This window comes from Eretmochelys imbricata, chromosome 1 (genome assembly GCF_965152235.1).
Source record: "Eretmochelys imbricata isolate rEreImb1 chromosome 1, rEreImb1.hap1, whole genome shotgun sequence".
Classification (NCBI taxonomy): domain Eukaryota; kingdom Metazoa; phylum Chordata; order Testudines; family Cheloniidae; genus Eretmochelys; species Eretmochelys imbricata.
The window spans coordinates 134,069,921-134,083,378 of NC_135572.1; the positions used below are offsets into that span (position 1 = coordinate 134,069,921).

Sequence of the window (13,458 nt, forward strand, 5' to 3'; positions counted from 1 at the left end):
GTGAAGGCCTGGCAGTGAGAGACCGCCTCCGCATCCATTCATGCTGCCAAAGATGCAGATTGTTTTGGCGGGTGAGTTTCAGAGTGTCCATGGATTCCGAGGTGCCAGGTGGATACTTGCTTCACTCGTTCTTAAGACCAGCTCTATTACCCTCACTATGCTTTTGTCCGTATGTGGAATACCTGAGTGCTAATGGCTGGAGATCATGATTTAATTTGGAGCAGTTCTTTCCCTTTGTGCCTTAAGTTCCCAGTGATTATCCCATGTGTTTTTCCTTTCTTCCAGAATCTCTCCCATGTGATGCTATGCCCTATGTTTTTTTCATTACTGCTTCAGCTTCACATTTTTTTCCATGGAGATTATTCTGGCTAAAACTATACATCAAGGATATACTGCATTTAGCTGACCCACAGCATCATAGCAGGAGACTCCTTTACATGTGGTAACCGGCCCATATGCAAACGTAACACCATATTTTAAAGTAATGTTTCAAACTGCTTCATCCCTCTGTAGAGATGCTGCTGTTTTAAGTGACTGCTGTAGAATATAGCAGTATGTTTTCTCCTTAGGAAAGAGGTCTATCTGATAGTCCCAGACACATAATAATAAAAATACTGTTAGTTTTAATCTCCTATTTTTAACCTGGGTTGTTCCAATCTAACTGGACTCTACTTTCTTATGCTATATCATGCTTCCAAACAGGCTTGTACTGTTTTCTTGGGGGGGGGCGCACTTTTCTAATTAAATGACCTTTTAAATTTTTTAAGTTTATACAGAAGGTCAATAGATCAATCAATATGCTCATTTATGACTTTGAGAAGCAACAGCTTTAAATTGCCTGTGAATATTTTTAAACATGATTAAAATGCAGTTTAACATGCCAATGGTTCAATCATGCCTTTGCTAAACATATCCTGTAAATCATCACTCACTACCTTTCCTTTAATATTTAGAAGAATGTTCCATAACCTTTTAATTACCTTCAGGTGCACTGACAGTGATGCAGCATCATGTAGCTGTTATAATGTCATTTTCCTGTCTGTATATTTGTTGTTGATATGGAAAGATTTTTTTAAAAGGGGAAAGAGATATTTCTTGTGTCAGGGTTGTGGGCCAATTCATCATCATGATACCTTGAAGGTTAGAGTAAAGTAAGTATCTTTACCTGCAAGTATGAAAGGTGTTCATAAAATATTAGAAATTAAATATAGAAATGACTTTTTCTTTGTCAAGTATATGTCAGTGTGTACTCCAACGTAGGTGCATATGCACCACATGCATGCAAGGTCTGTTTTTTTGACTAGCTGTGTCTGTCAGGGCTGCACATACACCCTCTGCCTCCTTGTGCACCAGTGTGAGGTTATAAAGGACAGAGTCACCACAATCCCTCCGCCTTCCCCCATGGCAACAAGACAGAACTTGGAAAGTGTTCAACCTGCTACTACTCTTAGAGTCTTTAAAATATTTTTTTCACCAATTTTGTGAAGAAATCTTCCTTCACTCTTCATTAGGGCATTATCAGCAACTCCGCTGTACAGGGGTCCAGCCACTTCAAGCCAGCTACCATGCCCCATGGTGGACTCCAAACCCTGCCTGTCCTATTGTCAACTGATCCCTGTCAAAGATGGGCACAGTGGCTTTTCTGCCCAGTCAGATATGCTTTGTGTAAGTTCTTTTGTTCCAGGACCCACAAATCTGGGGAGGCTTGGCTCAAGCTACGCCTGCAGGTGCAGTCCATTTGGATTTCTTCAGACCCAGAGGTGACCATCGCTTCCTGATCAAGGCGAGATAAATCAGCATCAGCCAGTGCTCCTTTGAGTACACATTATTCTCTAGGATTGGACACTGGAAACAAGGCAAAGAGAGCACTGGCAGAACCAGTGCTGGTGACTTGAACACCAGTCACCTCAACATCAATGAAATCTTCAGCACTGGAAACCTCAGTATGGACGAACCTGGCACCAACATCCCAGAGAGTAAAGCCAGCATCTGTGCTCAGACGTAAAGTTGACATTCTTTCACAGAGCTGGGCAGAGCCCAGTATAGCATCAAATGTGAAGGAAAGTCCCCGAAGGAGGACCCACAAGATCACTTCTCAAAGTACAGAGCCTCTGAGTTCTTGATCAGAGCAGGAATGCCACAGAGAACAAAAGACCAGGCACCGACCTCAGTACCAGTATCTGTGATGGAACCCAGCAAGACTCTGAGATACACCTGGAGAACACTGGATCATGTCCAGAAATGTTTCCTATGCCAAAGAGACGAATGGTGCTGGAGATGGCCTTTGATATTTTATCGCCCTATGGCACCACTGTTTTGTAGAGAAGATATACCCTTCCTCACTGTCACCAGTGTACTCGCTCTTACTGGTGTCAAGCACAAATCTATCTTCTCTGCCCTCAAAGAAAGCACCAGGGAGCAGTTACTTACAGCTGCACCCCAAATGGGATGTGAGTGGCATTGGGTTGGCCAGCCACAACCAAGCCAGTGCCCATATGGCATGCCATCTTGGCCACATCTCATGAATCCAGGAGCAGATCACCCCTCTCACATTTCCAGAAAGAGGAGGAGATCCCATTCCCCAGTGGCATCATTAACCAGGCTGTTCGTGCCAAAATCAGATGTGGACCTCCAGGAGCAAGAAGCAACAGAAGAATTGCATCAACCTTGTCTCCACCCAAGGAGTGGTCCTCACTGCCAGATGAGGCAATGACACCATCCCTGACACTGGGATGGACAACTCGAAAGCTTTTCATGACTTCCTGTCCCATATTATGGAGACCCTGGATATTGAGACTACATTTATATGAGAGAAGCCTCACCAACTCTTTGACATTTTGAGTGCTACATGACATCGGCCAGAATTGCCCTCCCTATTAACAGTGTATCCTGGAACTGGGCAAAGGACCATGTAAAACCCTACTCTTCCTCCCACTTATAAAGGAACAGAAAAGAGAGATCAGGCACCCCCAAAGGGGCACTTTACAACTATCCAAAACCCAAGTTCCCTGACTATTTTGGCAGCTGAGGAAAAATCAGTACCCACACAAGAGACATGTACAGACAGAAATCCCAAAACATTTGACCTTTTTGGATATAAGGCACATTTTGTCGTACTCACTGTAGCTTTGGGTAGGTGAACTACCAGGTTCTGTTTAACAAATAGAATTTCCTCACTTGGAGAGGATCACTCGCTTCCTATTTTATATCCTACAAGGGAACAGGGGTAAGTTAAAGGAGATCATGAAGGAGGGTTAGTTGGTCATGAGAACATCTCTACGGGCAGCCATTGATGCATCTGATGTGTTCTCAAGGTTGATGGCTACAGCTGTCACTGTGAAACTGGTCTCATGGCACCAGGTATCTGGCATATGAAATACAGGATATTACAAAGGACCGCCCTTCAGGAGATGGAGCTCTTCCGACAGAAAACAAACAGCACTCTACTCCCTCAAGGACTCAAGAGCCACACTACAGTCCTCAGGGATTTACCCATTGGCCCTCTATAGGAAACCATAGAATTACCAGAGGACACTTTCCTACTCCTGAAGTCGACAGTCACAGTACCCACAAAGAAAGAAGCCCAGGTACTCTAGGGAGTGCCAGTTTTCTGCCTCTTCGTCTAACCCAGCTCCCTCTGAAGCAGCAGATTTGACTGGAGCACTCAAGTCATACTGGAGTCAATCTGGAACCTGCACCCCCATTTGGGAACCACCTTGTTCCTTTCCACCAGGCCTGACTGGCCATTACAGCTAAGTGGTTCATGGCTTTTGATCTGGAGAATGCATATTTCCATAAAGCTATCCACCTGACCCACAGGAAGCACCTAAGGCTCATTGTGGGACCAAATCGTTCCCAATACCAGGTACAGCCATCCAGACTCTCCATGACACGGAAAGTCTTCATGAAGAAGTAGCAGCACAACTCAGGAAGAAAGACATTCCCATCTATCCTTACCTGGACAATTGGCTGATCAAGGGCAGATCCCTGCAGGAGATGGCAACAAGCCTAGAATATACCCTAATCCTGTTCTCTCAGAGCTCCTGGTGAACTATGAAAAATGGTCTCTAATGCTATCACAGACGATAGTTCATAGGAGCCTTGTTTGACTCCATGGTGGCAGGAGCGTACCACCCCAAAGACTGGTTCCTGTTGATGCAGTCACTATTACTTGGACTAGAATCAAACCTGATTACGATGGCATGGACATGTCTGGGGCTGGTAGGTCATATGTTGGCGTGCTCATACATAACTCCACTTGCCAGACTTCACCTGAGACTGCCCCAAATCTATGCCTCTGTGAAACACCAAATGAGCAAGAAGATTTTGGTTACACCTTACATCATTGCAGAACTGAAATGGTGGAAGGAACCCAAAAATGTGTGTGGAAGGTGTGCCATTCCCTGCTTTTTTTTCTATTCAATGTCTTTAATCACAGACGCATCTGAGCCCAGCAAGGGACCTGAAGACGTCTGGTCCATATCAATGTCCTGGAATTCAGAGCCATCAGGCTAGTATGCCTGTTCTTCAAAACTCCATAGTGCAGATCCTGACAGACAACACGTCTGCAATGCACTACATAAACAAGCATGGAAATGTACATTCATCTCCACTCTCTCTGGAAGCCATCAAGCTATGGATATGGTGTCACCACACAGGATAGCAGAGATGCTCTTTCCCTCCCAGGAGTTAGCAACAACCTGGCAGACCTCCTGACCTGACAACTGGTAACTGCTTACAAGTGGTCCCTACAGAGATCCATCATAGAACCAATATCCCATGGCTGGGGGTTCCCAGGACAGACTGTTTATCACTGAGGTTAATGCCAAGTGGCAGAATTGTTGCTCTAAAGGAAGCATGAGCCCAGGCTTATTGCCCAACACTTTCGTTCTGCAGTGGAGCCCACACCTCTTTTATGCCTTGTCACTGTGATTCCCGATCCCCAGGGTGATTTCCAACATCAAAAGAAATTTTTCGTGTAGCTCCATCCTAGGTAAGACAGTTTTGGCTGACAGACCTGATGCAGATGTCTGTTCAGCAGCTGATCTAGTTCTCACACTGCACAGGCTTGATCTCACAGCACTATGGTCACATACTCCATAGAGAGCCGAAGTCTCTGCACCTGACATTCTGGGTGTTGGCTCATTAACTACCATGGATAGGAACTGCTATAGGCAAGTCCTAGAGATTCTGCTATAGAGCAGGAAGACATCCACCAGAGGGATTTATTTATCAAAATGGATGAGGTTCTAAATTTGGCTGGCCCAGCAGAGCCACGTATGCTTTGATACCATGGATCTTGCTGCATCTGTAGCACTCTGGCAAATCATTCTGCTCCATCAAGTTCGCAATGATCTTAGGATGCCATCCACCAGTACAGTCATGCTCCATCTTCACTCACTGGCAGTATCAAAGTTCCGCAAGAGTCTGTTATGTACATACCCACTGGTTAGAGAACCATGCTCCTGGAACCTCAGCATCATCCTCTTGAGACTCATAGGCCTCCATTCAAATCCCTTTCAGAATGCTCCTTACTTCATCTCAGGCTGAACACTGTCTTTCTACTGGATATCACTTCAGCAAGGAGACTGAATGAGCTTTAAGCACTTAAGTGCTGACCCTCCCAACATGACCTTTCACGGAATGAAGTAGTGCTGAAACTTCACCCCAAGTTCATCCCCAGTGTGGTCTCAGTATTCTACCGAAATCAATCCATTATCCTATCTGTTTCTTTTCCTGGAGCCCTACACTACACTGGGAGAAAAGAAGTTACATACACTGGATGTTTCCAGAATCTTAGGTCAACAGACCCAAATAATTGAGGCTGTCTCCTCAATTATTTCTGGCTGTAGTGGCCATTCCAAGGGCCAAGCCATCTCACTTCAAAGAATATCTACTTCGATAATACAATGTACCATACCGTGGAGAAATCCCAGGGCAAACTCTGCATGATAGCCAACTAGTACAGTGCCATCTTTGGCACAGGGCAAAGATAGGGTTCTGGATGCTTTAGAAAAGAAGATCCATACAAATATAAACAGCAGGAGTTTACAATGCCACCTCAGTCTTCACCAGCCAGGTCCCTTCTCCCCTCAGTCTCATTTATTTCTTTTGTTAAAGCACAAAATTAACTGAAGATAATAATGACTCAAAATCTGCAAGGGGCACAAATTCCATACAGCAAAACCAGATTATTATCTTTAAGACAAATAAGATAACAATTGAAGCAATAAAGCATAAAGGTGACTTTTCTGTAGTTGATAGCAATATTGTAGGTAGAGAAGTAATTGAGTTACTGTGATATGTTGAAAGTAACTCGAAACTTGTTGGAATTTCATTAATAAAACCACTGTCTGCTTCTCTCTGATTTGGCCAATTAAAACAGAAAACAGGATGAAGAGAATGTACCATGGAACTAACATGTCTAGTTGCAATAAGCTACAGCCAAGCATTTTCCTTTGATGGCTTTTCAACTAGTTGTTTCCAGTCAATATGCTTTTCAGTTTGCTTTGGGCTGCAAGACACTAGTCTGTCCTTGCTAGAGCAAATATACTTTGCATCAAATCAGTCACCATCCTACCTAGAACAATATTTCACTGATACGTCCCTTCTAGCTGTGTGTTGTTTCTACATTAGCACATATTGTAACAATGCTACAAAGCTGAGAGTTTGTCAGTATTTTCCACTCTAAACATAATTTTATCACCCATCTGTAAAACTTTGCTCCAACCAAATGGCAATTTAGTATACAATTGGCTTTTTCTGGAGTACAGAAAGATGAATTCACACACTTAAGAGTGCAGAAAAGCATCTTAAAACTCAAAAATTCCATGTGGTTTTATAAAACAAAATTTTAACAAATGATGAGTACAATACACACAGAATTTGATGTGCTCATTTGCATATCAACACCCAGAATGCACTTTTTAACATTGCTGTGCAGGTGTCTTGAATTCTGTCAGCTTGTTTGCAGGCACTGACCTCTTCTTTGTCAGCTTTACATAATGGGGCCTTCTGACTTTTTAATTTTTTTTTAATTATTAAAAATAGTCTGGTTTATCAGAACATCCCCAGGGAAATGCTGCCAGTCAAATTCACAGTAGGCACTTATTGAGGTCAGAAGTTCATCGGAGCATGCAGATTTCCTTCATGGATTGTTTTTAGAGCTGAATGAAACAAATGATCTACATGAAATTCTGTAAGGTGACTTCACAAGTGGTTGAAAGACTGTACTGAAAGAGTAGTTATCAATGGTTCACTGTCAAACTGGGAGGATGTATCTAGTTGGGTCCCACGGGTTCAGTTCTGGGTCTGGTGCAATTAATATTTTCATTAATGACTTGGATAATGGAGTGAAGAAAATCTGCAAATGACACCAAGCTGTGAGGGTTTGCAAACACTTTAGAGGACAGGATTAGCGTTCAAAATGACCTTTACAAATAGGAGAATTGGTTTGAAATCAGCAAAATGAAATTCAAGAAAAATAAGTGCAAAGTACTTAGGAAGAAAAAACCAAATGCACAACTACAAAATGGAGAGAAAGTGGTGCAGTGGTACTGCTAAAAAGGAGCTGTTAGAGTGGGTCACAAATTGAATCCGAGTCAACAACGTGATACAGTTGTGAAACAGGCTAATATAATTCTGGGGTGTGTTAACAGGAGTGTCATACATGAGAGACAGGAGATAATTTTCCCGCTCAATTTGGCACTGGTGAGGCCTCATCTGGAGTATTGTGTTCAATCCTGCGTGCCATGCTTTAGGAAAGATGTGATGCTGAGAATGGGGTGACCACCACTCTTCTCTAAACATCTAAGAGCATTTTGTTGGAGTCTGATGGTCTCGCTCTGATGGAAGTGGAGCTAAGGGGGAGGGATAGCTCAGTGGTTTGAGCATTGGCCTGCTAAACCCAGGGTTGTGAGTTCAATCCTTGAGGGGTCCATTTAGGGATCTGGGGCAAAAATGGGGGATTGGTCCTGGACTAGATGACCTCCAGAGGTCCCTCCCAACCCTGATATTCTGTGATTCTATGCTGTAATAATTTATTACTACAGTATGTTGACGTGATTATTGAGATGTTCAGTGTATAAATATTTTGGTTTAGTTTAATAAGAGCTGTAAGGAAAAACAAACAGGGAGGGAAAAGAATAAGATAAGCCACCCCTAAGCAAACACTGAAGGGTTGTTAAGAGATAATGCCAGGATAAGAAAAGGCCTGAAAACCAGAAGATCAGAAGGAGTATATCAATTTAAAAAGGAACACACACTCAAGAGGAGCAGTTGTTTGGAGGTACTATATGGACCCAGCTAGGGTATCTGAAGAAACTAGGCCTACCTCGGTCGCCATCACAGGATGATAGGGCTTTAGGTAAGATACGTGCATGTAGACTATTGTTTTAAAATCCTTTTTGTCTATGCTTTGTTCCTACTGTCAAAATAAACAATACTTTGGTTTAAGGAGGTGGTTGAGTCACTGTGTACACAGACTCCTGAGAGAAAAAATCACAGGCACTAACTCCAGTCAGACCTGCTGGGCAAGCACAGTTGATACACATTGTAGCTCAGGGTGCAGCCTAAGAGGGAGAGAACTGTGGACTTCTGCCCTCAGATTAGGTAAAAGCACAAAGCCTGCCTCCTGAGGGGATGCATTCACAGAGACAGGGAAGAGACAGAGGTGCAGCTGGACCTGAAACCATGACACTCGCCAGCAATCAGGCAATGAGAATAAACATGCAGGTTAGATGGAGTGTTGATTGTCTATGAATAGATTATATGTGGTGAACTAGCTGAAACAGTGGGCAAAATGTGTTTTTTTTTTTAAATACTTACAGCTGTGTGTTCGTTGTGAGTGTGATATTGACATACAGCACTGAGAATCTCTAGCAGCCAGGCACACATTTACAGGTAACAGTAAATAATGGCGTGGAACTATTTGACCATGGCCAACAATGTGATCACAAAACAAAAACACATTGAAATCTACAACTGGAGTCACATCCAGTTTATCATCCTTACAACTGTGGCAGGTCATGTACATCCAAAATTGTACTCTGCCATTACCAAGTCACAAAACACATGGTCTTTGGTTATGAAGTGATCAGTGTTGGATGAGGAGTGGAAGGATGGTCCAGTGATTAGGGCACTAGCCTGGGACATTAGAGAACTGGATTCAGTTCCCAGCTCTGCCACAAGGTCCTGTGTGACCTTGGGCAAGTCACTTAGTCTTTGTGCCTCAGGTTGCCAGCTGTAAAATGGGGATAATAGAGTGGTATTACCTAATGGGTGTAGTGAGGCTAAATCCATTAAAAAATGTGAGGTGCTCTAATACTATGATGATGGGGGCATATAAGTACCTGAGATAGATTAAGATAAGAGTTAAGTATGTGCAGGAGAGTCTTTGCCATCTGCTGGGTTATCTGCCATTATTCTCAGTGTCACTGTTTAACTGCTACTTTTACTAAAAAAGCCAGTCCAGCAGCAAATTATTCATGCATTGCACTGCTATGTTGGACACCTGGTCTGGGTTTCATGTCCTTCCTAAGCTTTGGACTCCCTAGGTTGATTCATTTTCAGATAAACATGCCATGGTGCTTGGAAGATTATTCAATTACTGCACTTAAAAGACCTTCTATAAATTTGTCATGGTGACCTGCTGCACTCCCTGTAAGATTATGCTTTTTTTTTTTTTTTTTTCAGTTGTCTGATCAGAGCAGATTGTCAATCTAGTATAAAAGTCCCTAACTGGCAGTGCTCAAAGGAACAGAAACTCAGAAAAGTGAGCTTTGGTACTTATGTCCTGTATGTTCCTACCACAAAGAATTAAAGGGATAGAAAAAGAGGGGTTAAAATAATACAGTTTAAAATATAAGCAGGTGGACTGGAAGGAGCTGAGCACAGCACCAGGGACAGGTCTGCCACATTTCTGCCTGTTTTAATAAAAGGAATCAGTAAATTTCCTAAGAAATTCATGGAGGCCAGATTCTGTCTTTACCTGCACATGTGTAGCTCTCATTGACACACATGTGGGATTTGTGATTTGATGTCTGATGGCAGAATATGATCCAAGGTGTTTAGGATTTTATTAACCTTATCTATCTATAGCAAAAGGACGTTCTTTCTGCTAAGGAATTCTAAATGCTGCAGAACGGCTTTGGTCAGGTTACCTAAGGATCTTTAAAGTCCATATTTATCTCCAATTTTTCCTTGTAAATTGCAGTTGGTGTCTACAGCAGTTTATTTAATTGGTACCGCCCCCACCACTTGTCAGACCTCATCAGGAACAGGGGCAGTCTTTTTTGATCTATCACCTGAGTGGCCACATAGGAACCTGCACTTCCAACAGAGTTTGCATCTTATATGTACTTGGGGAGAGAGATGTGCAGTAGTGCTGTGTGAACCTTATGCTTGGCTTGTGTGGGTTACATGAATCAAATATGGTTTGAGGGCTTGGTAGTAAAGAGTATGGCAAAACCCTGCCTTGGAAGGTAACTGAGACCATCAGCCCAGAACTGTGAAAGTTCTGTGGAGCTGGGCTGAAGAAACCACCCACCCTGCTTATAGTCCTCCAGGGCAGCCTCTACCCTGCAGCCTCCTCCCAAGCCCTGTACTTACCATTAAATGTTTTCTCGGGGCTGGGTGAGTCCTGTCACTTATATCCTGGAGTCAGGTGGCCCCTCTGTAATTCCTAGGGCTGCCAACTTTCTACTCACACAAAACCGAACACCCTTGCCCTACCACCTGTCCTACTCCTTCTCTGAGGTCCCACCCCCCGCTCACTCCATTCCCCCCCTCCCTTTGTTGCTCGCTCTCCCCACCCTCACTCACTCACTCATTTTCACCAGGATGGCTCAGGGGGTTGGGGTGTGGGAGAGGTTGAGGGCTCTGGCTGGTGGCGCGGGCTCCGGGGTGGGGCCAGAAATGAGGAGTTCAGGGTGCAGGAGGGGGCTCTGGGATGAGGCAGTGGGTTGGGGTGCAGGAAGGAGTGAGGGCTCTGGCTGGGGGTGTGGGCTCTGGGGTGGGGCCAGGGATGAGGGTTTGGGGTGCAGGAAGGGGCTCTGGGCTGGAAGGTGGAGTCAAGAGGGTTGGAGTATGGGGGGGACCTCTGGGATGAGGCAGAGGGTTGGGGGCTATGGGTTCTGGGCTGGGCGTGTGGGTTCAGAGGTGGGGCTAGAAATGAGGGGTTCAGGGTGTGGAAGGGGGCTCTGGGCTGGGGTAGGGGATTGGGCTGCAGGGGGGTGTGAGGTCTCCATCTGGGGGTGTAGACTCTGGGATGGGGCCGGAGATGAGCGGTTTGGGGTGTAGGAGGGTGCTCCAGGCTGCAACCAAGGGGTTCTGAAGTTGGGAGGGGGATCAGAGCTGGGGCAGAGGCTTGCGGTGCGGGAGGAGATCAGGGGTGCAGGCTCCTTGTGGCACTTACCTCAAGCAGCTCCCGGAAGCAGTGGCATGTTCCCCCTCCAGCTCCTATGCAGAAGCGCAGCCAGGCAGCTCTGTGCACTGCCTGTTCACAGGCACCGCCCCTGCAGCTCCCAATGGGAGCTGCAGAGCCAGCACTTGGGGCTTGTGCCACATGCGGAGCCCGTGGCTGCCTCTACACCTAGGAGCTGGAGAGGGGCATGCTGCTGCTTCTGGGAGCCATGCAGAGCCACAGCAGGTAGGGACCCTGTTTTCGCCCCACTGCACCACCGACCAGACTTTTAACGGCCTGTTCAGTGGTGCTGACCGGAGCCTCCAAGGTCCCTTTTCAATCAGGTGTTCCAGTTGAAAACCAGATACCTGGCAATCCTAGTAAATCCCCGAGATCTTCAGTGATTATCATGTTATGAAGATTTGTATGATGTGCTTTGAGTGACATTTTGTTTTGCCATTATGGATAGATAGAGCTGGGATTCTAGGTAAGCACCACCACTTATTTTCCAGTGTGGCCCCTTTGACTATAAAGTGTCCTGCAAGCAGCTAGTTTGTAAGGCTATGCTTGCTTTTTCAGACATGGTCTGATGTGCACCATTTCAATTGAATTCTGAAACCATCCTGGTTTAGTGGATTAGGAATTCTATGCAAACATTTTGCTCAGGGTGAATGTATTTTTTCTGTTGATGCAAGCTTTAGAAACCATTACTTTTCATACATACTAAGCTCCTTTAAACAAGAACTGTTGTCTTAGGCTCCCACCATTCTTGCATTGTGTGTGTAGTGGCAGCTCGAGGGTTTTCTGAATAATTTTGTTCTGAAACATCTGGAAATGTTGCATGAATTTTCTAAATTTGTGTTTTTAACTCCTACAGGTACTAATATGGTTAATGCAGGAGACATGAATGGTTCTGGTAATCTGATGGATTTCCTGGATGAGCCTTTCCCTGATGTTGGGACATATGAGGACTTCCACACCATTGATTGGCTGAGAGAGAAATCACGTGACACCGACAGACATAGGAAGGTAAATCAAATCAAGTCGTCAACTATGATCTTTAATTTTAAAAGGTCAGACTTTGGGGAATTATTTTAAAATGTCAGCTGGTCTGAGGAGCTCAAGGGCTTAAATATGGAGGAGGGCTGGAATTTTTTTCAAATCAACTATACAAAAACTATCGGAAATTTGCATCCCAAGTAAGGGGGAGAAACTTGGAGAGAGGTTGTAGACCCACCTGGATAAATAATCCCCTCAAAAAGGTTATTAGGAATAAGCAGACAGTCTATAAGGAATTGGAAAAGGTGTTAACAAAGAAAACTACACTACGGAGGTTCAAAAATGCCAGAATAAAGAGAGAATTGCTAAAAGTCAAGCTAAATGAGTTCTTTCCAAGGAAATTAAAATAAATAATGAGGTTTTTAAGTTATATAACTAGAAGTAGACTAAGGAAGGTTGAAGTTGGGCCACTATGCAGTGTGGATGGGAAGGAGTTGAAAGATAATTAAGGTATGGCCCCAAAACTAAATGAATACTTTGTCTCGGTTTCAATGATGATGATAATATGGAACGTGGGTATGAATGCAGTATGGCTGATGGAAATGAGTGTCTAGAAATAGAAACGGCCACATCTGAGGTGGAAGAAAAACAGAAAGAGCTTAATGTGCTCAAATCCAGGCATACCAGACAATTCCCACCTCAGAATACTGAAAGAACCAGCACATGAGATTGCTAGCCCAGTTGCAAGGATTTGTAATAAATCTATCTTTTCAGTGATCTGGGCAATTACAGACCTGTTAGTCTGACCTCAGTAGTATACAAGGTTTCAGAACAAATTATGAAGGAAAGAATAATTAAAGTCATAGAAGTAAAGGGGCTGCAGTGTAACAGGGTTTTACCAAGGGTAGATCACGCCAGACTAACCTGATTTCCTCCTTTGACAGAATAACTGACTTTTTAGCTATGGGAAATGCAGTAGATCTAATATACCGGTACTTGGACTTCAGTAAAGCATTTGGCACTGGGCCACATGGGAAATTATTTCTTAAATTAGGGAT

The 13,458-nt window shown here is 44.1% G+C and overlaps 1 protein-coding gene across 2 annotated transcripts in view; it reads left to right on the forward strand.

The window, feature by feature from the left end:
- Nucleotides 1-12,286: 12,286 nt before the first annotated feature.
- Nucleotides 12,287-13,458, forward strand: part of CLCN4 (chloride voltage-gated channel 4) — a 31,498-nt gene continuing 30,326 nt past the window's right edge. The window contains exon 1 of one of the 2 annotated variants that reach the window (XM_077807164.1): nucleotides 12,287-12,430. In XM_077807164.1, coding sequence (XP_077663290.1) covers nucleotides 12,287-12,430 — 144 coding nt within the window. The remainder of the gene's footprint in view (nucleotides 12,431-13,458) is intronic. The other variant, XM_077807165.1, reaches the window with a different exon arrangement.